Source organism: Martes martes (assembly GCF_963455335.1).
Source record: "Martes martes genome assembly, chromosome: 4".
NCBI classification, from domain to species: domain Eukaryota; kingdom Metazoa; phylum Chordata; class Mammalia; order Carnivora; family Mustelidae; genus Martes; species Martes martes.
The window spans coordinates 162,777,864-162,803,423 of NC_137891.1; the positions used below are offsets into that span (position 1 = coordinate 162,777,864).

The 25,560-nt window shown below is 49.0% G+C and overlaps 3 protein-coding genes across 4 annotated transcripts in view; 2 read left to right on the forward strand and 1 right to left on the reverse strand.

Moving 5' to 3' along the window:
* The window catches only part of MTF1 (metal regulatory transcription factor 1), a 35,813-nt gene extending 21,717 nt beyond the window's left edge, over nucleotides 1-14,096 (forward strand). The window contains exons 7-11 of the mRNA XM_080801219.1: nucleotides 3,230-3,304; nucleotides 7,662-7,758; nucleotides 8,488-9,080; nucleotides 12,031-12,094; nucleotides 13,343-14,096. Coding sequence (XP_080657345.1) covers nucleotides 3,230-3,304; nucleotides 7,662-7,758; nucleotides 8,488-9,080; nucleotides 12,031-12,094; nucleotides 13,343-13,770 — 1,257 coding nt within the window. The 3' untranslated portion in view covers nucleotides 13,771-14,096. The remainder of the gene's footprint in view (nucleotides 1-3,229; nucleotides 3,305-7,661; nucleotides 7,759-8,487; nucleotides 9,081-12,030; nucleotides 12,095-13,342) is intronic.
* Nucleotides 14,097-18,852: 4,756 nt separating this feature from the next.
* LOC308341339 (uncharacterized protein C1orf122) lies at nucleotides 18,853-20,927 on the reverse strand. 2 transcript variants are annotated; one of them, XM_080801224.1, is made up of 3 exons: nucleotides 20,444-20,927; nucleotides 20,017-20,218; nucleotides 18,853-19,774 (listed from the first exon to the last, which is right to left on the reverse strand). In XM_080801224.1, the coding sequence occupies exons 2-3, from the start codon at nucleotides 20,062-20,064 to the stop codon at nucleotides 19,679-19,681; spliced, it is 144 nt and encodes a 47-aa protein (XP_080657350.1). In that variant the 5' UTR covers nucleotides 20,065-20,218; nucleotides 20,444-20,927; the 3' UTR covers nucleotides 18,853-19,678. The 2 variants fall into 2 exon arrangements, with proteins under 2 accessions (XP_080657350.1, XP_080657349.1); XM_080801223.1 differs by having other exon boundaries at nucleotides 20,311-20,454.
* YRDC (yrdC N6-threonylcarbamoyltransferase domain containing) lies at nucleotides 20,564-25,079 on the forward strand. The gene is made up of 5 exons (XM_080801222.1): nucleotides 20,564-20,961; nucleotides 21,518-21,632; nucleotides 21,756-21,875; nucleotides 23,697-23,839; nucleotides 24,148-25,079. Exons 1-5 carry the CDS (start codon nucleotides 20,570-20,572, stop codon nucleotides 24,206-24,208), a joined length of 831 nt encoding a protein of 276 aa, XP_080657348.1. The 5' UTR covers nucleotides 20,564-20,569; the 3' UTR covers nucleotides 24,209-25,079.
* The last annotated feature ends 481 nt before the right edge of the window (nucleotides 25,080-25,560 follow it).

Consider the following 25,560-nt stretch of genomic DNA (forward strand, 5'->3'; position numbering starts at 1 on the left):
AGCCGAAATCAAGAGTCAGATGTTTAACTGACCAAGCCACCCAGGCACCCCTACTGTTTTTACTTCTAATGTATTGGGCACTTAATGTACATCTCTTAAACCTAGGAAGTGAGTATTATTATCTTACTATTTCATAGAGGAACTGAACCACACTGACCTCCTTTTGAAAAATGAGGTTTTTACTTAAAATAGGTAATATCTTTTGGTCTGGGGAGAGACCGCATAAATTCTGTGGTTTCCAATTTTTAAAAAGCAAAGGATCCCTTCAAACCTATTCTGCCTCTGTATCTTATTAGTAATAATAACTAGCATTTACTGAGTGTTTACCTTTTGCTGCATTCAGTGCTAAGTGCTTTTACATGGATAGTCTCACTCACGAGCTCTGCAAGGTCAGTACTGTTATTAGCCCCACATTACCGATAATGAAACTTTTGAGGCAAGGAGAAATTAAATGACTTGCCTGAGTATCCAGAGCTTGTAATTACTCCGATTTAGCAGGCAGTCTGATTCCAGAGCCTGGTCCTTGACCCCTGTGTGGTGAGAGGCAAAATAACATTATCTGTAAAGGCTGTGGCCTATGGAGCTCAGCTGCCTGAATTCAGATCCAGGCTCTGCTACTGATCAGATGGACACCCTTAGGCAAATGGCTTCTTTGTGCCTCAGTTTCCTCTTCTGGAAAACCAGATAAAAATATTAAGATCTGAGAGTCTTTGTCTACTAAGCTGCCTGTATTAAGTTGTGATCAATCTTCTTGTTCATGTGACAGAGGACAATTTAACTGGTGACAGCCCCTAAGCACTGGGACCCCCTCCCCAAACCCCCCAGTACATGGTGCTCAGGTCTCGTTTTCTCTGGGTTGCAGCTCATTCCCCAGTAGAGGGAAGCTCCTCTTGTCCCAGGCTTTCAGAGCCATCTAGATTGCCTCTGAGTCTTACAAAGATCTCCAGCCTGGATCTCTTCCTGAACTCTAGACTGGTACAGACAGTCCCCACTTAGGATGGTTTGATTTTATGGTGTAAAAGTCATATGCATTCAGTACAAACTGTACTTTGAAACTTGATTTGACTCTTTTCCCGGTCTAACAGTAGGCTAGGCTGTATGATCCTGTATGATCCACAGCCGCCGGTCAGCCTGCGATCATCAGGGTAACCAGCTGGTAACACTTCCAACTATTCCAGACCCATTCAACCGGTCTGTTTTTTTCCCTTTCAGTACAGTATTCAATCGGTTACAGGAGCTAGTCAACACTGTTATAAAATCAGCTTTGTGTTAAACTATTTTGCCCAACTGTAGGCTAACGTAAATGTTCTGAGCCTGTTTCAGGTAGGTTAGGCTAAGCTGTGATGTTTGGAAGATTAGGTGTTCAGTGCATTTTCGACTTAGGCTGGGTTTATCAGGATATAGCTGCACTTTAAGTTGAGAAAGATCAATATTTTCAGCCTCTCTCCTCAACCCAGAAAGCATCAGTCTTCTCAAATTTCATATGTCCAAACCTCTTCCCACCTTAGTAAACGGTACCTCTGTGTTTTTAGTGGCATAGGCCGAAAGTCTTGGAGTCGTTCTAGATACCTCTTTTTTCCCCTCAGATCCCACACCTGCCAGCAAAATGTCAGCTCTACCATGCGAATATACATAGAATCTGATCACTTCTGATAACTTTGTTCAGGCCACTGTCACCTTTTGTCTCGATTACTATGGTAACCACTAAGTGATCTTCCTCACACCTTTCCCCTTCTCCCCACTCCCACCCTGCCCTGACACAGACTGGTTTACATATTTCACCCAGAGCAGTCTTTCTAAACCATAAAGCAAATAATGTCTGTCCTCCGTTCATAACTCTCCAGTAGCTTCTTGCGTCACTTAGAGCAAAAGTCAGTCAGAATCTTACAGTGGCCCACGGGGTCATTTCTCTTCGTCACTTCTCTGGCCTCGTTTACTTCTCTTCCTCTCGCTTTAGTTCTACTGTCCTCTTTGTGGTGCCTCGAACAAAGGAAGCCCATTCCTGCCTCCAAGCCTTTGTACTTATTATACCCTCTGCTTGGAACACTTTTCCCAGATACGTGCCTGGCTCGTGCTGTCTTTCCCTCAGTATTTGCTCAAATGCCAGCTTATCTAAGAGGGCTTCCCTGATTTAATAAGAGGACATCTCCTGCCCCAGCATTCCCTGTTCCATTTATCCTCCATAAACTTAGCATCATCTTCGGGGATTTTGTCACACACACCCCCCCCCACCACAACCCCCAAATGTAAGCGCTCTGATGGCGGGGACTTGTTTTGTTCAGTATCGTAGCCCTGGGCCTGGAACAGTGCCTCACACGTAGTAGACGCTCAGTGACTATTTGTTGATTGTATGAATGGAAACATTTGACCCATGAGGTAAGCAGGGTTCCCACTCAAAAGTATGTGAATCGCAGCTGGCATTCTGGGAATCCAGAGTTCAGAGTTAGCCTAGGCAGCTGTATTTGGAAGTAAATCCTCAGCACTGCTGAGTAAGAATCCCTGAGATGCTGGGAACACAGTGATACAGAGGAAGATGGCGTTCCCCTCAGAAGCACTGGGTTTGTGTTCTGCTAATCAGCTGTGTGATTTTGGACAGTTCACTGCCAGTCTTAGCATTGATTTTCTCATACTTAAAATGGGAATATAAAATAATAATTCAGGTTCATATGAATAGCAAATCAGGCCATGGGCAATTGCTTTGTAAATGAGAAGACCAATTATACAAATACTATTAATTTCATATTATTACAGCTTTTGTTCCTCTGGAGCCTCAGTCATGAGACAATTCTTTTTTTTTTTTTTTTTTTAAATTATTTATTTGACAGAGAGAGAGAGAGATCACAAGTAGGCAGAGAGAGAGGGGGAAGCAGGCTCCCCGCCAAGCAGAGAGCCTGATGCGGAGCTCGATCCCAGGACCCCGAGATGATGACCTGAGCCGAAGGCAGCGGCTTAATCCACTGAGCCACCCAGGTGCCCCGTCATGAGACAATTCTTAAGATCATCTGTTAACCATCTTTAAGAAATATAAGACAGTCTTCTAAGAATATCAGGATTTTAAAAATTAAAATAATTCACATAGCCCTTTCTTCGGATGGTTTTTACCTTTCCAAGTAACAGATCTTGACATTTGCAACCATAGGGACATTGTGATCAAGTGTTTTATACATGCTGTGCTACTATAAATCTTAATTTTTTTTGTTACTCAATAAGAACTTTTTGTCTTTCACAGGATACAAATCACTCACTTTGTCTGAGTGATTTGAGCCTTCTGTCCACAGATTCTGAACTGCGAGAAAATTCTACGGTAAGTGTACCTGTGATATGGGTATGAGAAAAATAAGTGCAAGAATTGAGCACACCCCTTTGGTGGGAAAATTGAGGGAGGCCAGCCTTTGGAGTCTTCCAGATTTGGTTGCATCCAGTTAGTTTAGGGCTGTTTTGATTTTATTTCCTGATAGAGCCCTCACGGGAAAGGTCTTTCTCTCTGATGTCTAACGCCTTTTGACCCATGTCACTCAGTCGATAACCTCTGGCCCCAGAAAATTTCTTTCTTTTATTCACTTAGCAAATTCTTATTGAGTGCCTAGTCCATCAGGTAGTGTGCTGATGTGAGCTTGTAGGGGTAAAAAAGTAAGTGTGGTCTGTCCTTGAGGAGTTAAAATTAGTCCGCTATAAGGGGAGAGCCAGAATTCACCAGAATTTCAGTTTGCAGACTCTCTCAAGCCCTGCTGATGTGACTGGAGTCCGTCTTTGTCTTTCTTTGAGCTCACTCACTGCATTGAGGTCCTGAGGGAGCCTTCTCTCTGAGCCTCTTCTAAAGGACAACCCCACTGTCTCTTGATGTGGTGACTTCAGTTGACTGTGTGTGGAATTCCCCTGCCATTCCCGTGGCTCAGTGATGTGCCTTGCAGGCCACTGTATGAAGGCCGAGCTTATGCTCTGTGAGGATGTGCGCTTTGCTCTGTCACCAACTGGGTTGTTAGGGGTGCATTGTTTGACGTTTTTCTATGGTAAATAAACATATCTTAAGTTAGATTTTCTATGAGTATTTGCTTAAGTAAGAAGGAATCAACGTGACAGGAGGTATTTGAGCAGAAATGGAAAGACTCAGGAGTGCTGTGAAATGTGTGCAGGTTCTCAGAGTGTGTCAGTGGGGTCCTCTGCGCTTCTGATGACGTGGCTTCTTGGGCCTCACCCCAAGCCTGCTTCATCAGTATCCTCTGGGAGTGGTATCTGACACTGCGTTTTTTTTATCTAAGCACCCCAAGGCTTGGGTTCTTCTGGTAATGGTGGAGTTGCTCTTATCAGACCAAACCCCCATGGAAAACAACTCCATATGCTGGGCAGATGATCAGGAACAGCTACTTGAAGGCACCAAAGGGCAGCCCCCAAACAGGCAGAGGTAAAGCTTGGAAGAAGGAGCCGCATGGACAATGGCAAAGGCCCTCGATATGTTCTCAAGTTTTATGGCTTATCAGCCTCAGGGCAAGCCCCAGGTGACACCAGACAAGATGGCTAAAACTCAGTAAACATGCAGGCTCACTGGCTTGATAACCAGAGGACAGAGCTCCGAGCTACCACAGCAGCACCTGGAAGGTGAAGAGGGGAATAGCCTGGAAAGTAAAGAGCCACAAAGTGGGAGCCCCAAACTCTGTGTATAAACTGGTCACATCTCTAGTTGACCCCCGAACTGGGCGTGTGTGAGACAGACCCACAGCAGCCCAGCTAGGGCTGAAGAAGTAGACGAAGAGGCGGCTGCTCTCCCCCACAGGGAAGACCGAGTTTGCCATCAGAGCACAGCCAGATCCACAGAATAGTCAAGTCGACAGAGTCTCTACAACATACCGTTTACAGTGTCCTGGGTAATCCCAAATTAGTACACATAAGAAAGAGGAAAACATTTTTTAAGAAGTTTATTTCTTTAAGCAATCTCTACACCCAACATGGGGCTTAAACTCACGACCCCAAGATCAAGACCTGCAGGCTCCACTTACTGAGCGAGCCAGGTGCCCCAGTAAACGAGGATTTCTGAGTAGCTCCTTCATGCTCAAGGGCATAAAGAAACATGCTTGTAATAACTGAATAAACAGGAAATCTCAGCAGAGAAATAGAAACTATAAAAAGTACACCAAATGGAAATTCTGGAACTGAAAATATATCTGAAACAAAAAATGTACTGGATGGTCTTAACAGCAGATTGGAAATGACAGAAGAGAGAACCAGTTAAATTGAAGACAGAGCAATAGAAATGAACCAATCTGAAGAACAAAGAAAGACGCTAAATAAGCGCTTCATGTGATTTTTATGCCTCTTCGCATTTCAGAGCTAATAGTCTAAGATGAAATTTCTGTACCGGAGGCCTCGATGCCCTCTGAGTTGGGGAACCTAAGATTTTGGGGTAAAATAGCACTTTAATCTCAGAGGTTGTATTAAATGATTTGTTTAGGAGTCTACTCCCTGACCAGGGCCATGATCTAGGACTAAAGAGCTTTCTGGAGCCCTGGGGTCATCAGGTGAGGAATCCTGGTATGGAGGGACATTAAGTACTTGTTAAAAAGAAAAAAGAAAAAAAGCCTTTTCTACCATAGTTGACATTGGCAAGACAGAGGCTCTGTCCCTTGGGGTCAAATTACATAGTGTGCCCTCACCACCCATCATTTATTCCAGAATTGGAAATAGTCTCATTTTTAGTCTTTCATTCTAAGGCCACAATTCTTAAAGTAATAGAATTAATTTGCCTTTTTAAAAAAAATTAATTTGCTTTGTTCTGGTTTTAAAAAAATGATGAATTGTTAATACCAAATGACAGACACATTTTGACGAAGGCCTTCTTTTCTTGGTTTCTGGACAGCCATATGTGTATGTGGGTCCCCGACGTGAGCTTCGGTTTCCTTGGATCTTTCGTTAAAGGAGGGTTGAAGCGCCTAGGGAACGGTGCTCTGGACCTCTTGGATCTAGAGCTTCAGGCTCCATCCTGGTCCTAGACAGCTCCTAGGGTTCTTTGTCTCTCTGAGCCAGGCCCCAGAGGCTCAGCCTCTTCTGGTCTCCTCTACTTCGGGGAGCTGCTTGAACTCACTCTGTCCCCAGGGTTTGTATCCTGAAGCCTGGCAGTGGCTGAGTCACAGGCACTTCAGCACTTTTTTGGTTTTTTTTTTTTTTAATTTAAAATAGTTTTTATTGAAGTGTAATATACATACAGAAAAGTACACCAATCACAAATATGCAGCTTAATGAATGATCACAATTCATCACATCGATGTAACTAGCACCCAAATCAAGAAATAGAACATTCTCAGCATCCCAGAAGCCTCCTACCCTCCATGCCCACTAACAGCTATTACCTCTCCCTAAGGATAACTGCTCTCCCAACTTGGCCCCTCTTGGCTCACGTGCGCGGTTTTATCTCGAGGACCTCTAGGCTGCTGGACAGTTCCACTCACCACACTTGCCCAGGCCCAGAGTGATCCTTCCCCCTCCCAGAAGCAGAGTTGTTACAAAATGACCTTTAAACGCAAGTTGGCACTGATGCAAAATATGGCCTGAAGATGGGTTTTGTTTGGTCCGTACAGTGCTTTGTTTTCGGTTACTTGCTTTAAATTACAAATCAGTAGATTTCACATGAAAATCCACATTTCAGACCATTCTTGAGCTCCAGAAGTCCCCAGTCTGCACTTCATAGGGCAGCGTTCCTCCGAAGCCCTTGAGGTGCCGGGGGCACACGCCCCCCAGTTTGCCCCAACCTCCTGTCCCTGCTGCCCTGGCTTCATGACTTCTGTTACCTGCCTGCTCTCCTGGAGGCACTTGCCTCTGTCCCTCCTGCCCTACCAGCTGTGGGGCAGAGGCAGACTGGAGGGAGAAGAATTGCTGTCCCCTTCCCCTCACTTCCCCTCACCACAGAGAAGCCTGGAGGTGGCCATTTTATTTGGTGCCTATCAGCAGTCAGACCCTTAGGGCATTATATGTTTTTTAGATCCCCCCCCCCACATTTTATCTTTTTTAAAAATGCCTCTGACGTTTTCTTAATTCTTAATTACAAAGAAACTTGCAGTGACAAACAGTAGTGAGTATAAGGTGATAACTACTGTCTCTCATAAAAGGTTTCTTTTATTGCCTGATTCGTTGCCATGCATACCTGTTCATGGGTATTATATGATGACCTTGAAGGATATTCAGAGTACATTATTATTACATGAGAAGAGCAGGTTGCAGGTAATAGATATTATACAATCCCATTTTTAGGTAGGATTTGGTCTTTTAGGGCAGGGGTCAGGAAGCTCCTTTTTTGGAAAGGGCTGGATAGTAAATATTTTTGGCTCTGCGGACCACAGAGTCTCTGACAAAACTCAGCTGTGCCGTCAGAAATGAAAGGAGCATGGAAATAAATGAGCAAGCATGCATCATTCCAGTAAAACTTTATTTCCCAAAACGGACACGCAGCCTACAAGTCATAGTTTGTGGGCTCCTGTTTTAGAGTATCTGAGGACCCAAATCGCCAGTGTCTGAGGTATAGGGAACTAGATGTCACCTTGGAAAGGGAGAAGTTAGAAAAAAGAAACATATCAAAAAGATCATTCTGGTTCTGCTTCTGTGTGTTCTGTCCCAGTGAAGAATTGCCTCAGGGTGACAAGCCTCACGTCTCTGTCTCTGTCTGTCAATCACAGGGCCAGGACCTCAGCACAATTTCACCAGCAATCATCTTCGAATCTATGTTCCAGAATTCCGATGACACGGCAATTCAGGAAGATCCTCAACAGACAGGTTTGTGCCATAGACTCTCTTCCTGCTCACGTCTCGGCACCGGGCAAGGGAGTCCCCCTCGGTGACACACCGCGGCAGGCGCCGTGAAGTAGATTTTCAGTTCCCTTGAACAACACATGAATTTGGTGAGGGGTCCGGGAAGTATGAGCCTTTTGTTTGGTTCCAGCTTTTTCTCTCCTTCCCTCAGCAAGAGTCTCCTTGAGGGCCTCCTTTCCCTAGCCCTTCAAAAGAAGAGGGTCTTCTTCAAAAGCTCTTGTTGGCTTTCAGAAGAAAGAGGAGCTGTGAGCTCGCTCATCTGAAGCGACACTGTGCTCGCGAGTAGGCAGGATCCACGAACAGCATCAGATGCCTAGATCCTTCTGTGTTTGAATGAAAATCTGTCCCTGAAGCTTCACAGCAGTCAGAAAGTGTGTTCGCTGCTTATGCCAAAAGGGGATGTCTAGTCTCTCTTTTCCAGAAAAGCCTTAGAACAATTTTTTTTTTTTTTTTTTTTTTTGACGGTGAAGCCCATACTAGCTCTTCACATGTAGAAAGCGAGGTTGGTCGTGAAGCCTGGTGCTTCGGCCGGAGGGGTCATTAAAGGGAACGCAGGAGGCCAGCCTTCTAGAAACGAAGCTCTTGGCTCTAACGGACTTCAGCTATCTTTGGTGTCGCCATGATGACTGTGTTTTTGTGGCTCCTGTAAGGCTTGGGATATGTATATATATTTCTATTTCTTTTTCTTGCCAGCTGCCTTGATTGAAAGTTTTAATGGTGATGCAGAGTCAGTCAGTGATGTTCCGCCATCCACAGGAAATTCAGCATCTTTATCTCTCCCGCTTGTACTGCAGCCTGGCATGTCCGAGCCACCCCAGCCTCTGCTACCAGCCTCAGCACCGTCTGCTCCTCCGCCTGCTCCTTCCCTAGGAACTGGTTCCCGGCAAGCTGCATTTGGCAACCCCTCTGCTCTCTTCCAACCTCCAGAAGTGCCTGTCCCCCACAGCACACAGTTTGCTGCTAATCGTCAAGAGTTTCTCCCGCACCCTCAGGCCCCGCAGCCCGTCGTACCGGGACTCTCTGTCGTTGCCGGGGCTGCGGCGGCGGCGGCAGCACCACCGGCCGTGGCGGCACCGCCCCAGTCCCAAAGTACTACTGAGCCCCTGCCGGCCATGGTCCAGACTCTGCCCCTGGGCGCCAACTCTGTCCTGACTCACAACCCCACGATCACCATCACCCCGACGCCCAGCACAGCCATCCTGCAGTCAAGCCTGGTCATGGGAGAACAGAACCTACAGTGGATCTTAAATGGTGCCACCAGTTCACCGCAAAACCAGGAACAAATTGTAAGTACTCTGTCTGAACGGATCCGGTGCGTCTGTACATAGAGGACATGTTCCCAGGTTTTGCTGAACACAGTTATTGTATCGGCCTTGAAACCTGTGATTTGACCTCTTGGCCTTGTCCCCATGAGCGAGTGGTAGAAATCCGGAGAATGCCATGATGCAGACCCGCAGTAGGGAAGCAGAGGACAAGCCCTCCCATTCTGCCAGGCAGCAGCAGGCTCATGAATGAAGATCCCATCTGCAGTGTCACGGCACCCTCTAGGAGAGCAGAGCAGTCAGCAGACTGCAGAGGCCCAAGAACGACTTAGGAAACCGGGTTCTTCTCCAAGGCAGAGTCAGACTGATGTGCAGGGATGGTCAGACCCCATCAGGTGGAAAGCACAGCTGTGGCCAGGTCAGAGAGAGAATCTGTGCTCCCAGGGCCTCCTCGAGAACCGGTTTCTACAGAAGTGTTTCGTTTCGATGATGAAGGAAATGATTTGGTCACTCAATTAAATATATATTTGAGGGCCTGGTTTTTTTTTGTTTGTTTGTTTTTTAAAAGATTGTATTTATTTGAAGGAGTGAGCGAGAGGGAGAGCGAGCGAGCACAGGAGCAGGGGCAGAGGGAGAGGGAGGGGGAGAAGCAGGCTCCCCTACTGAGCGGGGGCTCCATCCCAGGACCCTGGGATCGTGACTGGAGCCGAAGACAGACGCTTAACTGACTGAGCCCCCCGGGTGCCCTGAGCGCCTGGTATTTACCAGGCACCATGCATGATACTTTTGGGGATACAGAAGAGTGAAAACCATGATCTCTTTTTCACGATTTTAGTTAAAGAGGCTAAAATGACTCAAAGTTAACATTACCAGTAGGGAAAGGGCCAAATAATAATAAAAGTGGTAATAAAAAAATAACAGCAGTGATTTATCGAACCCTTACTATGTATAAGGGCTCACTGTGCTGTTTAAGCACTTTTTGAAATTGAAGGTCTGACATGTGCCAGTTGTTACCTTATATACATTATTCTTAGGTTACTTTTTTTTTAGATTTTATTGAACAGGTGGTACAGAGAGTTTCTGTGCACTCTCTGGCTACCGGCCCTCGGCCACCACCACCCAGTTTGCTATGTTAGTAACATCTTGCATTAGTCTGACACATTTGTTACAACTGGTGAATCAGTATCGATATATTACTACTAACCAAAGTCCATCGTTTATATTAGGGCCTACACTGTGTGTGCACTGTTCTGTGGGTTTTGACAAACGCATGATGTCATGTGTCTCCCATTACAGTATTCAGAGTAGATTCACCACCCTAAAACTCCCTATTCTTCGCTTATTTATCCCGTCCCCCTCTCCCTTAGCAACCACTGATATTTTCAGTCTCTAGATGTCTGTATGTCTGAATGTCACCCACTGTGCTAACTAAGCACTTTTCAGTGCATTGCTCATTTAATCACAGTAATCCTAGGAGGTAGGTATGATTTTACCAATGGAGAGCTGAGGCCCAGAGAAGTTAAGTGACTAGCTCAAGGTCACACACCTCATAAGTGGGAAGGCTGCGATTTGAGCATAGACAGCTTGGTCTCAGAGCCCGTGCTCCTGACTACTACATCGTGCTGCCAGATGAGGGGTGCAGAGGATCGGGGCTTGTTGGGTAGCCATCCAGGGCAGGTGAGCCTTGAGTTAGGAGGAAATAGATGGAGAAAACAACGTACTAAATTGGAGAATGCTAGGGTGGATGTATGACGCCGTCAAACTGGAAGGGTAGTCTGGGGCTAAACAGCGAGACCAGAGTGTTCAGATTCCATAGATCAGGTGCCAGGCACCTCTGGAGGCCACCTGATTCCATGTTTAGAGTGCCAGAGTCACTGGGAAGGCCTTTTTGGTGTTGTAATCCAATCTGCTCCATGTCACTTTTACTTTTTTTTTTTTTCCCCCTGCATCTGCCCTGGGGAGCTGCATGGGGCCGGTGTCATTCCTTTTCCATACAATTCATTTTTGTGTATTTAAATATCGGTCTCATTTTTCTACCATTATTTTAGTGTCAGCTCCTATAACTTAGCCAGAAGTTCTCATATTCCTCCTAGACTCAGCCTAGAGGGACCCTTCCCCCCCCCACCAAAAGGGATAAAGTACAAAGCCTTTTTAAGGTTACTACTGGAAGAAAGCAGAAATCCTGTAGCCAGTGTAACAGGAAGTGTTACCACAGTGGAAGGGGTGGCCTCTGGGCCTGATTCTGTGGTCCGCCTCATAGAACGTAAATCGCTCATGTTTGCTGCGGGCTCACCATGTCCTGTAGGCTTCGCATGCCTCCTCTCATTTCACCTTCACAGGGGCCCTCTGGGAGGTCCTTTGGTTATTATTCCCGTTTTACAGATGAGGAAACTGAGACTCTAAGAAAAATCACTTGCCTGCCCTCAACAACTAAGAGGTGGTGGGGCTTGAACTTGAGGCCAGAGCCCACCCTGGAGCTGCTACCCTGTGCAGCTTATAGCACACCTCACGGGGCTCTTCTACCAGTGAGAGGACATCTTAGCTGGTCCTTAGCATGCAGGTTGATCCTTGACGAGACAAAAGAACTTTCCAGCCTCACAGAAGTATTGGGGTGTGGCGGCAGTGGAGGCCTTGTAGGGAAGCTAGCCCTGGGGTTCCCTGTGAGAAGACCCCAGCTTAAGCAAAGCAACCTTGGTGGAGCCTTTGGGCGGACAGAACCTACTAGATTGGGCAGCTGGGAGACAGCCAAGTAGTAGGGGACAAAGCCGGCTGCACCATCAGCACTGAATGTCAAATAGTGCAGTGACCTCATGTCAGAGCACAAACAAAACATCACTCAGTGCAAAAATCCTTGAACACTGAGGGTTTTCTGTCCTCTTGGATGACCAGTACAATCAGGCAGGCTTCAGGTCCTTGGAGATCTGCCATACATGAGTGGCCATAAATGTGATTTTTTTTTTTTCTTCCTCCCCAGCAGCAAGCATCTAAAGTCGAGAAGGTGTTTTTTACCACGGCAGTACCAGTAGCCAGTAGCACAGGTATGTAACTGTGTGGAGGCTTTAAAAGCACGTCAGCTTTCGGGGCCCCTTGAGGCAGAGTTCATTGTTGCTTTGCCCCAGTTTTTAAAACCTCACATTTGTCAGATTGTATTGTTCATAAGTTAGCACACTTACGGCATAAATAACCACATTTAACATTCCTTAAGGAGCAGTGGTTCTTTCCCTCTCAGATACAGCTTTTAAGTGTAACCAGAAGAAAGTTTGACTCACAGTTAATGCCGAAGAGGGCAGCTGTTAATTCACTGGATTCTTTTCTAATTACAGTAATGAAGAAATAGCATCTGGGTCAGAGACTCCTACAGAGCAAAAAGTTCCTTTTTTTTTTTTTTTTAAACTATCTTCTAGATTAAGAAACGGGGCCCTAAAAGATGAAATGACTCCTCCGGAGTCCTAAGAGAGTTTTTGGCCAGAGTCAGAGCCCTGGTTCTCAGGCTTCTGACTTCTACTCTGTTCTCCTGCCTCCCTGGCCTCTAGTTTTTTTGAGACACACACAGCCTGATTTTGGAGTGTGCGTGTGCAGAGCACACAGACACGCACAAAAGAGCGTGAGCATGCGTGAGCACAAGGCTGGCAGTGTACAGGGGGATCCCCCCCACCCACTGTGTGTGCAAGACTGGGATGTGAGAGTGAGCAAGAGGCCGTCCAGGAGCTTAGTCCTAGGCAAGGGGGACTCAGGCCGCACATCCCACGCAATGTGGAGAGAGGTGCGAAGGGAGGCGGGAGCTCCTGGCACACAGACAAGAAACTGGTAGGCCAGCTGCCCTCGGGCCAGCCCTAGGTGAGAGCCTGCGGGCATCCCAGCCTGGCAGCCTCAGGAGAGGGGATGAGCTGGGTCTTCAGGGAGAAGAAGAGTAAGTTCTCCAGAAAAACAGCCCTGTGTGGGGAGTTTAGGCAGAAGGAAGAGCCCAGAGTCCCAGAGGTATGAAGAACATGTCAGGAAAACGGAGGCATCTGCTGTGGCTGGCATGGAGGGTACCAGGGAGAAAGGCCAGAAACAAAGCTGGAGGTACAGGGTCATCTAGATGGTGTGTGTGGCTTTCTGAGGAAAAGGGACTTTGCCTTGGAGGGGATGGGGAGTGTCAGACAGAACAAAGCCTGGAGCTTGGCATCCTCCCTCCCCACGGTTCTTGCCTCCGTGGCCCTCGGCGCTCACCTAGTCTGTACCCCCGTCCCTCACGCCCCTGCCTGCGGCTACTTGAGGAGCAGTGTCTCTTGCCTCTCTCACAGGGAGCTCTGTACAGCAGATTGGCCTCAGTGTTCCTGTGATCATCATCAAACAAGAGGAGGCATGTCAGTGTCAGTGCGCGTGCCGGGACTCTGCCAAGGAGCGGGCGGCGGGCAGGAGGAAGGGCTGTTCTTCCCCACCCCCTGCAGAACCAAGCCCCCAGCCTCCTGATGGGCCCAGCCTGAAGCTACCACCACAGACTTTTTCCTCGCCCCCTGACCCCCTGTCGACACCCTCTGCTGTACCCTCTTCCTGTGAGCAAAGCAGACAAGCCGAGACTCCTTCAGACCCTCAGACAGAAACGTTAAGTGCCATGGATGTGTCAGAGTTTTTGTCCCTCCAGAGCCTGGACACCCCGTCCAATCTGATTCCCATTGAAGCACTACTGCAGGGGGAGGAGGAAATGGGCCTGACCAGCTTCTCCAAGTGAAAGGGCCACATGCGCTCACCTCCAGGAAAGGAGGAGCGAGCGGAGGCGGAAGGGCCGGTGCCTGCCTCACTGGGGGTGGGTCAGCAGTTCAAAGGATGAAGAAATCTACTGTTTGAAATCCTCACCTTTCAGACGTATTTTCTTTAGTCATATCCCAGGAGCATCCATTTTAAGGAACTGATCTTTGGAAAAAAAAAAAAAAACCAACAAAAAAACAAAACAAAAAAAGCTAAGTTATAAATGAACTGTTTGGCTGCACTGTATGTCACTTTTGCTTATTGTCATGTGAACTTGGAAACTAAGGTTACTCGTATGCATAAACATTCGAAATGAAAGGGTGTGGCTTCCATCAGTCTGATGCTGCCCATCACTTGCACTGGGGTCTCTGTGGTTTGGGCAGCGGAGTTCAGCGGGTCGGGTGTTGCCCCTCCCTCCCTGTGCGTCTTTTGAGTCTGAGGCCGCAGCTGGCCTGGGAGGCCAGACCCTGGCTTCATCAGAGGGGGCATGGCCAAGGCAGGTCAGACAGCCGTGAGCCAGACAGGGACTGGGTGAGGTGGTTTTGTTGTTTGCTCTTGGTGTCGGTGGAGCTCAGGGTGGCTGTGGCAGGTGTCACCCAGCAGCTGGCTGCAGCCCGGTGGGTAGCGAAAAGTCTGGCCCGAGGCTGTGTGGGGGAATCAGGTTCTTTGGGGGCCCTGGACGAGCTGTTGACTGCTGACTGTCAGTACGTGTGCAGAGCAGGCTCTAGCCACGTCATCCCAGTCTTTGCCTTCCTGGTTCTTTGCCTCTCTTGGTTGGCGGCCAGGGCTTGCAGATTGCAGTGAATTTTTCTGGGGGAACCTCCCTGTTTCGTCCTAGAGTGGACATGTGGCTTATGGCCAGTGGCTGGGTGGTGGTCTGCCTGCCTTTAATGGTATTTTCTTCCTCAGAGCAGAAGAGCTGCATTTTGCTTACGGGAAAGGGTGCAGCTTTAAGGGAGTTTTTTGTTGTTGTTTTGTTTTCTTTTTTAGGCGGCATGTAATTGGCAGGCCAGGTGTCCTGGTTCCAGGTTCTAGCCAGGCTTTTGGTTGCCCCTCCCATCTCCGCCTCTCACCCCTCTGGATTTTGCATGCAGTCTAGTACAGTGCAAAGAAGGATGTGACTTGCTTGGCTTAGTCATGTGATTTCTAAACAAACAAACAAAAAAACACAAAACCACAAAACGATGATCTTCTACTCAGGGTAAAACAAAACAAAAATCCCCCTTCCACCAAAAAGCCTGAAATGTTGCAATAAGTTATCTCATTTGGAATGTTTCTTTAAGTTGTGTTATAGGAAAAAAAATTTTTTTTTGATTTGTGTATAGAATTATATCCATCTGTCTGCCTTTGGCTCTAAGTCATTGCCTCTTTAAAATAAAACCTAAAATCCAGTTCACACTAAAATGGAAGGTTTCTCTCAACTGGCTATATTAACGTAGTCATGAGTGCTCACCAAGCTCACTGAGCTCAGAAATGAGGCCTGGCCCAGGGTCTAGACTAGGCCTCTGCCTCCAAGAGCCCGTTCCCTGCCTTGAGCAAGGAAGAGGGGTCCACGAACACAGCTGCTCTCCTGAGTCAACAGTGTCAGGCAGAACGCAGCCATAATTTTGTCTTCTTTTTCCATTCCCTAACATACAGAGATGTGCATGTGTCACTCTTGTGTTCTCTGAGCTATTACTCAGGGCCAGCCAAGACAGTATCCAGAGCTGATCATTTACCTGGGGGCCCAGAGGCCCTGCCTTTGACAGAATTTCAGGGACAGAGTTGGACAGGAAGGCAGAGGTAGTAAATGTTGTTACTGCCATGAGAAAAGGACTCTCCCTCAGGCAGCTGGTGGTTTCTCATTCTAGGAGTCTAGTCCAGAGAATCCATTTCTTCTTGACCTTCTGCGCTCCCCTCCCCCAAAGGCTGGTGGGTTCTGGTGACCACTGACTTCAGCAGAAGTTGATAAGGGGGAAGGAATCTTCTATTACCACAGTGGCTTAGTCTTCCTGGAAAACTAGTTGCTGAGGGTGGGTTATCCATGGCTGTCTCTGGGTCTTGTACGCATAGGAAGCTTTGAGGCTGCTTTCGCTACAACTTCAAACAGAGCAACGCGACAGGGTCCCAAAGATAGCTCATATCAGAGGGCACAAGTGACCTCCCCACATACCCAGTCTAGGGGCACCTGGGATTCGGTTCCCTGGGAGCTGAGGTGGGAAACGGGAGCCCAGGGAAGGTCATTGGAAGTGTCCGTGGTTTCATGATTGCTTCTTTCTAGCTAGCCAGAGCTGTGCTCCTCTTGGGCCTAGCGAGGTCATTGGCTTTTCTGCTCTCCAAAGATTGGGGGTGATGAAGAAGCATCTTCAAACAGTATTTAGGCTGACAGATTTATCTAGTTGAAGTACCTGCCTTTTGAGGGTGACTCAAAATTACAAGGGGACTATCAGAGCCAATTAGCTTTTGAAAAATCAGGAATGTGCTTAAAATGCTAGCGAGCGGTTGTGAAGAGCAGGTTTTGTCCACGGGACAGGCAGTCTTTCCTTCCTCTTCCAGAGCTCTCTCCCTCCCATCGCTTCCTGCAAAGCCTGGCCTCTGGTGCCAGGAACCTTCTGGGGGGAGCAGGCTACTGGCTACAGTGGAGCTAGAGCAAGCCTTCATGGAGAATGTGCTGTCCCAAACCCAGGAATGACCCTGTGGTGAAGTTAGGGAAGAGCTCCAGACTTCGGGCAGGTAAAATCAAGCCTTTTTTCTAACCATGGTAACCTTAGCCATTTCCACCTGGTAGGTGTATGCTTCCAGCCCCCGCTGGCATCTCCAGCTCCACCACCCCTTTACAGGGTGTCATCAGCACCAGGGACTGGAGTTCATGGACTTAGGAAGGGGTAGGAGACCAGCTGGCACCCCCAAGCTGCCTTAGTGATGTGGGCCCTTCCCCAGCAGGTGGCTGGGACATCAAGGGAGAATGGCCCTGCCTATCCTGGGCAGGGGGGAGGGGGTGTGAGGGGGAGGAGGAATCTGGTCAGCCTCAAGGGGGCATCGCTTGTTTGGTGACAGGAGTTGGTGTCATTTATTAAATTCCACTCCTTTCCCCTTAGAAGGAGATCATGGTACAAAGCCCAGGAGGGGCCTTAAGGCGTGACCTCTCTGTGTAAAAGCCAGGGACTTCTCTCCACCAGCTCTGGGAAAGTCAGTAGATTGGAGTTTCAACTTCAGGGTCAAGGCAGTGGGCTGATGGGGATCATGGAGGGTGTGGGTGGGTTTTCCTGAGAGACTTTGTATAATGCTGAATGTGTCCAGAGGGATGAGTTTGCAGAACCTCATATTGGTATATTAAAGAAATAATAAAATAAAAAAGCACTTTAGGTTATTTTATCTTTAACCCAATTGCTGCAATTTCTTTTGTGTGTATATATACATATATATACTTTCCACAAAGTTTTATTTTTTGCTCAGAATAAAAATTTAAATTGAGGTGTGAAAAGAAAAGCACTTACCTTGGTGCAATATGTGTAGCTTGACGGTCGTTGTCCCATGTGGCCCTGGCCTGGCCACGTTTTTCCACTCTGATCAGCCCTGTGCTGTGAGGCTGTCCATAGGGAAACACTATTATGCATTCTCAGCAACTGCTTCAATCTATGCAAGCCTTCCCTGTGTGCCCGAGGGCGCCCCCTCAGGCTCTCTGAAGAACTGCTGCGGGTCCTGTTTTCTTCTGCTGACTGTTGAGGCCCTTTCTCATCACTTCTTGGTCCCTTGCCATCTTGCCCCACCTTCACCATAACAAAGTGATGCCTGAAAGGAAGGAACAGGTTGTTCCTAGGTAGAAACCTGGCACCTTCTAGAGTTTTCTATTTGTAGTCACGTTCATTGTCCTTAATCTTAAAGACTTCTCCAGAGTCACTGAAACCATTGATTTGTGGAACTGCAACAGTATTGCTAGAGTTACATTTTCCTCCACCACCAATCAGAAACATGTCTGGGAGGTTGTGGTGGTAGTGGGGGAGCGGGCAACATGAGCCATTTCCCTACTGCTCCCCTCACCACCCGCATTGGTTCTTTAAGAAAAAAGATCTCCAGCCTTCATTAAATCCAGTAAACAAAGCTGTTAATAATCTGCTTTTTTTACTTTCTTCCTTCCCCCATATTTCCCTCTTGTCGGGGGGGGGGAGTACCCCCCCCATTTTATCTTCAATTCTCAGGCTACAGTAGAATAGAGAAGTTTTGACATAACACTTCAGCCAAAGCAGAAGGATTTCCACAGATCAATATGCAAATGGGCCTGCTGTGACATAGATGGGAAGTTGTCCATTCCCTAATATTGGGGTGGGGGCGGGGGGAGGCAACAAAACGGAATTTTGTGTATTTCTGGTTGGTAGTCAGTTTAGCCTGTTTCCTCTTGCATGGTTTTGGGGGACAGGGAGAGTCCCGTGTTTCCTCTCATGCCCCTTGGGGAAGCTGACGATCACTGTTGGGGCATTTCTCACTGTTACTCCTGTTCCAGAGGGCTTTTCAGTCTGCACTGAAAAATGCAAATTAAACTGGATCTTACGTCAATGTGTACATAGTACAAGCTTTTTTTACTGGAAGCAAAGTTTAAAACCACACACTGCCCTTTTGGTGGTGTGCCTGCTGGGCCAAAAATTGGGTGATAATGTAGTGTCACTTTCTCAGCTCAATGCAGTTTCTACTCTTTTTCTTATGGGAAAATTTTTCATAAAACCTTTTTTCACCAAAACCCAGGGGTGTTTTTTGCAATATCCTTGTTATCCTCGTAGTGGTGCCAAGTCAGAGGCCTCTCTTGCCCTTCTCCCACATCCTTAGGCCTCCCTGAGGCGCCTTTGGTTTAATTAAAGTCTACATCCTTTGTTGTGTTTTGGAGAATGTGGGGGTGGAGGGTCAGAGTTCAAGGTGGTTGTTACCTTTCCCTGTCAACTCTTCCAAGTCCCTTTTTGGGGAAGGTGGCTGGAAACAGGTTTTTGCTGAATCCCTGGCTCGCATCTGGCCAGGAAAGGCAAGACCCACAGAGAGCCTTCTTTTTTGACACACACTAGTAGTCATTGGCCGGAGATCTTGGTGACAGTTTTTTAAATCTCAAATGGTTTTATTTGGATTATGTGAAAGCCTATCAAAGTTATTGAAGTGTGAAACATGGGAACAACGGACTTCCACCGAGCGATATGAAAACGTTACAGGTTCAGTACTTCCAAAGGAAGAAACCTCCAAACCCAAAAAAGAGTAAATATGAATTTGTATTTTTGAAGAATGTGAAATAATGGTGTTTGCTTAATTGCTCATTTTGTATAAACTTAATATTGTACTTTAAAATATCTGCTAAGAAGTGAAGATTTAACTTTTTGGAATTGAAAAAGCAATATTAAATACTAATGAAATCCTAATTAAATGCTTATTTAAATCTAGTAGTATCTGTGGCATTTCTTCCCAAACCTACCCATGGTTGATGATTTTCCTCTACTTACCACCCCCTCCCTTCCCCAGCTGAGTCTTGGGGGACAGAAAGGAAAGGTCGGTCACCAGGAGAAAGTCTGCAGGTTTCCTTTTAATCAAGGCTCTGCTAAAAGTGTTTTGTGGGGCTAGGAGCCCCCAAAGCATGAAATGGACATGTAACACCACCTGGATCCCCCAAAGCAGGCCAGACCACTCTGGAGAGCACTGCTGGTCTGCCCAAATCCGGGTAATCAGACAGGGTATTCGTTGGCTACATTTCAAAGCTCAGCACTGCCTTCAGCCAGGATGAAGTGGGAGTGAACCCAGCTGCTAGCAGAGCTGCCACCCCAGGCTGAGAGCCAAGTACCAGCCACTGCCAGTGAAGACTGGCCCCTTTATTGAAGGGAGTTCAGAGTTCAGCCACCAGCCCCGGGAGGGAGAGAAGTCAGGGTGCCCATCAGGGATGCTCAGGGCTCCGCAGCTCCATCGCCAGCATCCTTTGGAAAGCCACCTCTGGCGGAGACAGCTGGCTGGGGAGGTGCTCCGGGTTTGGCTGCGACATTCTGGTCGGAACAGAAAGGAAAAGTGAGGCTGGAAGGAAAGGCCTTGGATTAGGCCCCGCAAGGACATGGCCACTTGGCATTTGGATAGCACAACTTTTTCAAAGCCTCTCGCCCAGATGAAAGGAGGTTCGGGGGTAAGGCGGTGGGGACACTCTTCCACCCTCCAGGGGAAGCTAGGGCTTAGCAAGTCCAGCCACGGGGCAGTTCCCACCACCCAGGCCCAGCCCGGGGTGGGCACTGACCCCGCCACCAGCCGGCTCCGGGCGCCGGCGGCCCAGCTGCCGCAGCATCTCCTCGCAGGCGGCGATGGTGTCCAGTAGCTGCCGCTGCCGCTGCTCCACCGCGTCCAGCAGCTGCTGGGCGCGCTCATCCCGGGGCGGCTGCGGGGGTGGCCTCCCGCCGAGCCCCAGCCCCGCCTTCCCACGGTCCACGCCGGCAGCCTCCCTGCCCGGGAGAGAGCGAGAGACACACGGTCAGGGCCGGCGCTCGCGCGGGGTCCGAGCCCCTTCCCCCCGCCCCGACAGGCCCCCTCTCACCCCCGTGACCAGTCTGAGCCCGGGCCCCATTCCATCTCCGCCTGCGCGGCCCGACCACCGCCCCCCTTTCGGCCGCCCCCCTCCCCAGCGCTGCGCTAGGGCTCCGCAAAGCTGCGCCCCGCCCCGTCCCCACCGGTCTCCTTCAATCCTCCTGGGGGTCGCGGTCCCTTTAAGTTGCCCGGCGCGGAGGTGGGGCCGAGCCTCCCCGGCCGGAAGCTGACTGGGCGCGTCACTTCCTCCCGGAAGCGGGCCCTGGCGGATGTCTCCGGCGCGTCCGTGCAGGGGGCTGAGGGCCGCGGTGGCTGCCAGCGTGGGGTTGAGCGAGGGGCCGGCGGGCTCCGCCCGGAGGGGCCGCCTCCTCCGCCCGCCGAGTCCCGCTCCGGCGGCGCCGGGGGCCCGGCTGTTCCGGCTCCCAGGGAGTGGGGCCGTGCGGGCCGCAAGCCCGGAGCGCGCCGGCTGGACCGAGGCGCTGCGGGTCGCCGTGGCCGAGCTGCGCGCCGGCGCCGTGGTGGCCGTCCCCACCGACACGCTGTACGGCCTGGCCTGCTCGGCGAGCTGCTCTGCGGCACTGGGCGCTGTGTACCGCCTCAAGGGCCGCAGCGAGGCCAAGCCGCTGGCCGTCTGCCTGGGCCGCGTGGCCGACGTCTACAGGTGAGGCCGCCCCGACCCGGCCCCGCTGGGGGCGGCACCGCGGGAGGGGCTTCCGGTGACAGGCTTGGGAGACTGAGGCGCAGAGAGCGGGAGGGGCTTGTCCAGGCTCACCCAGGAATCCGGAACTGGAAATGTGTATCGAGCACTTAACGTCTTCCAGTCCCTGAGAGAGGTGCTGGGGCGCAGCGATGAACGAGGCAGGCAGGGTCCCTATCCTCCCGGCGATTTTGTGATGATGAGGGGAGGGGGTCGGGACTCCCACGGTTTAAAAACGGCAACAAAGGAAACAACGCTATGGGGATGCCTCGAAGAAAATGAAACACGGAGCGTGATAACGGTGTAGCAGTTTTAGTCCTGGAGACCAGAGGCGTGTGGGCTCCAAGCCGTGGGTGTTCCTCTGGAGCACTGCCTTCTCAAATTCTTAGGGAGGTGAAGAGGGAAGACAGATCCCATTGTAGTCCCCAGGTTCCCCTTTTCTAGATCTGCCTACCGTCTGGAATAGGACCAGCAGAGACCCTTCATTCTTGGGTAGATTTGTGCCATCTCTGTTTTTCAGGTACTGCCATGTGAGAGTACCCGAGGGACTCCTGAAAGACTTACTACCAGGACCAGTGACCCTGGTGTTGGAACGCTCGGAGGAGCTCAATAAGGACCTGAACCCCTTTACTCCTGTGAGTCAGAGTTTCTCCTGTGTCCCCAGACTTCTGCCATCTGGCTTTCACTAGGATCCAGGCAAGAACCATTCCCTACCCCTTCCAACCTTTCTGACTATCTTCTTTCCTCTTGCCTCATAGCTTGTAGGCATCCGGATTCCTGATCATGCCTTCATACAGGATTTGGCCCAGGTGTTTGGGGGACCACTCGCTCTCACCAGTGCCAACCTGAGCTCCCAGTCCAGTTCTCTGAATGTTGAGGTAAGTTACCCAGCCCTCCCCGCAGAAACATCACCAGGCCAGACACAGTTTACTCTGAGTCAGTAGAGTTGATGCTTCACCAGAATACCTTGTAGGAGTTTCATCCATTTAGTCTGATGGTGGGAGGTCTGTCCGGTTGGCAGGGGTGGGGTAGCGTGGGGGGATCCAAATTAGAGAATCTTGGAAAGGTTTAATTGAAAAGCTTGAGAGGTGAGGGGAAGAGTTGGTGTTTTCTTCTTGTTGTCTTTTTAATAATAAGGAACGTCATGGTGAATCTAATTCTTTCCTTCTTTTTGTGGTGGTAGCTGCGGGAAAGTATAGTCAGGTACTAAGTCTTTACAACAGTGCTGTAAAGACACTTAAGGCTCCAAAAAGTGAAATCACTTGGCCCAGGGACTCCTGACTCTGTTCTCTTCCCTGGCCACTAGCCAGGTCAAAGAATCCATCCTAATTCTGTCTTGACTGCATAGCTTGGAATGAATGACAACACAAAGAAATGACAGTTACAGGGGTGCCTGGGTGGCTCAACTGTTTAAACATCTGCCTTTGGCTCAGGTTCTGATCCCAGGGTCCTGGGATCTAGCTCCACATCAGGCTCCCTGTTCAGTGGGGAGCCTCCTTCTCCCTCTCCCTCTGCTTGCCACCGTCCCTGCTGTGTGCACGTGAGCTCTCTCTCTCTCTCTCAAATAAATAAAATCTTTAAAAAAAAAAAAAAAGATGCCACTTACCACTTTTCTTTTTCCTGAACTTAAATAAAAAACACAGCACAGGGATGCCTGGGTGGCTCAGTGGGTTAAGCTGCTGCCTTCAGCTCAGGTCATGATCTCAGGGTCCTGGGATCGAGTCCCGCATCGGGCTCTCTGCACAGCAGGGAGCCTGCTTCCCTCTCTCCCTCTCTCTCTGCCTGCCTCTCTGTCTACTGTGATCTCTCTCTGTCAAATAAATAAACAAACCTTTAAAAAAAAAAAAAAAGAAAAGAAAAACACAGCACAGTGATGGGGTTTTCCATGTCCAGACCTAGAGAGTGGCTTCCGGGGCCTTGGAAACTGAGAGTCCAGCATCCTGTCTTATTCTGGGACTGCAGGCTTTACCTGGTGGCTATGCCTGAGGCAGTGGGGATGGGGGTGGGGGTATTCTTGTCAGCAAACAGTTGACCTGTCCAGTGCAGTAACTGCTGGTTAGGCTCCTCCATCGCAAATGCCCAGGCTTAGCCACCACTGCAGGGTTTTCGTGTGTGGTGGTGGCAGGGAGAGTGGGTGATGCTCTAACCCAGTTAACAGTTCAGACCATGGATTTCAGAGGGGCTATCCTTCCCACAACCCAAGGATTGAGAGCTGGTGTCACGCATGTGCAGAATGCACCCTGCCTTCCTTTTCCTGCCCTTACCCAGAGTTCTCCTGAGAGCCAGGAGATGCGCTGGATGACGTAACTTGTGTGCACTGACTCAGAAGTTTGGGCAAAAGTTCAGGGTAAAAGCCTACATCTTTGGACATCCACCTAGACCTCCAGTCATCGAACCTATATGTCCCTAACAGAAGCCCTGTGTGCAAGCTCCTCTTGGCACAGCGAGGTTTTTTTTTTTTTAAAGCTCTAGATAGGTGTTCCTTAAAGTGCTAACCTGGGGCAGCTCCAAACCCCACAGGATGCCATGTCCTAGATGCTGACAGACCTTAACTGAAGGAGGTTCCTTCCCTGCCTAGAGGAAGACGCCTCCTGTTTTAGACGTGTGCGGGCTTTGTCTCCGTGTGCACGTTGCGTGCAAGGTGACATCATTATGGATGCCAGAGGTGGTGTCCATGATCTTCCTCTCCCTCTTCTCAGGAGTTCCAGGACCTCTGGCCTCAGTTGTCCCTGGTCATTGATGGGGGACCAATTGGGGATGGCCAGAGCCCTGAGTATCGCCTGGGCTCAACTGTGGTTGATTTGTCTGTACCTGGAAAGTTTGGCATCATTCGTCCAGGCTGGTGAGTCTGCTATGGCACGGGGAAAGAATTTGAGGAAGGTTGGAAGGTGAAAAAAAAAAGGCCTTAATAAAATAAGGATTGATACTCCTATCTTGTCCTGGGTGGGGTGGGCAGGTTTGGAGAAGTGGTGGATGGACTGAGTTTGCTGGCATTTGCTGGCTTTTTGAAGATTCAAAGGATTCATCACAGGTTTGGTGATGAGAGCATATTTAAGACCTGAGGGTTTAGAGGTCACTGATCAGCAGACTCTGGCGGGCTCGGGTCTTTGAGAAGTCAGACTTTAACTGCCCTCCATTTTTCTTTCTCAGTGCCCTGGAGAGTACTACAGCCATCCTCCAACAGAAGTATGGGCTCCTCCCCTCACACTGATCCTGCTTTTGCATCTTGGGTAGGGGGAAGGCCCAAGGACTGGTGCTGGACACTGTGTGTCTGTCCACTGGGGACTGGCACGGCCTCATTGAGAGAGGCCACTGGGGCTGCGGCGCCACTAGTCTTGACTCTTGAAGGCACTGTGTCTTTCTGAATACTGCACACCAAGTCCCAGAAGCTGCTGGTTTCGTCTCACACCTGGTGGGGGAGGTCATATTTATTATCTGTGATTTCATGTATCAGCCAAAAGCTGACTTAGAGATTTTGTTTGAGAACATTCCTTGGATGGCCTTGTTCTGATAAGTTTCTTTTTTAAAAAAATATTTTTTGAGAAATAATTTGAGGAACAGATATGGAATCCAGTTGGAGCCCCCTCTCTGGCGGGTGGTGGCATTTAAGGTCCAAATCAGCCAGAGCACCAGCTGGTGCTATTAAGTCTCCAGTGACCAAAGATATGTACTTAGGCACCTGAAGCTGGACCTAGAGTAGGATAAAGACTGTTGAGCCACAGGCCCGACACTGTTTTCTCCAAACCGGAGAGGCAGGTGGTGTGGTGTGCCTTAAGGCCTGATGGAGAGAGTCAGCATTCTGGACTAATGGTGGGAAGTGAGCTCAGTTGGCAGGGGGCAGGGCTGGGGAAGGCCAAATCAAAAGAATATGGGAAAACAAATCTTCACTATTCTTTTCAGCCAGTGGCTTTTTTTCTTATTTATTCATAAAATAAATTATAATGAGTTATGCCTACAATACCTTTATTGAATCCGGTGTGTACTCAGAGCCTTTATTCATATGTATGCCAAGTGTTAAACAGAATTATTCTTGGTTATTTGAACCTTGTTTTTCTTTAATAGAAAATGCTTTGTAAATAGTTTATTTTTCTTCTTTTGAATTATTTCCTCAGGGATTAGGATTATAGGGTTAAAGTGTATGGACATCTTTATGGCTCTCACTACAGATTAGCCTTTGAGAGAACTGACCAGGCTGTAATGAATGAGAATTACTGCTCCTGACCCTGAGCTTCCCATATTTTTAGTATTTTTCAAACCATGTGTGTGTGAAATGAAGCCTCAGTGTTTGTTTCTGTGAAGTACTGCAGGGCACCGTGCAGCACTGTGCTCCTGTCCTGATCTGCCCTGTCCACCATGGCATCCAGTGCCCATTACCTCACGGGAGCTGGGGGTCCCATGGTAATCCGTAGGCCCCATTTCCTCCCTTCCTGCCTTGCACCCTGGTCCCACAAGTGGGATTCAAGCTTGAGCCTATAAAGTAATGCATATATTTCCAAGTAGCTCCTAAATCTTGCCAGAAAGGTGTTCCAGGACCTGCCCTGAGGGCCCCCACAATGAGTAGAT

Coding starts and splice junctions, on each gene's coding strand:
- LOC308341339 (XM_080801223.1), bottom strand. CDS start 20,345: ATGGAATGGGGCCCGGGCTCAGACTGGTCACGGGG. Junction 20,219..20,310: donor GGCTCAGACTGGTCACGGGG/GTGAGAGGGGGC, acceptor TCTCCCGGGCAG/GGAGGCTGCCGGCGTGGACC. Junction 19,775..20,016: donor CGGAGCCGGCTGGTGGCGGG/GTCAGTGCCCAC, acceptor TGTTCCGACCAG/AATGTCGCAGCCAAACCCGG.
- YRDC (XM_080801222.1), top strand. CDS start 20,570: ATGTCTCCGGCGCGTCCGTGCAGGGGGCTGAGGGCCGCGGTGGCTGCC. Junction 21,876..23,696: donor CCAGTTCTCTGAATGTTGAG/GTAAGTTACCCA, acceptor CCCTCTTCTCAG/GAGTTCCAGGACCTCTGGCC. Junction 23,840..24,147: donor GGCATCATTCGTCCAGGCTG/GTGAGTCTGCTA, acceptor TTTCTTTCTCAG/TGCCCTGGAGAGTACTACAG.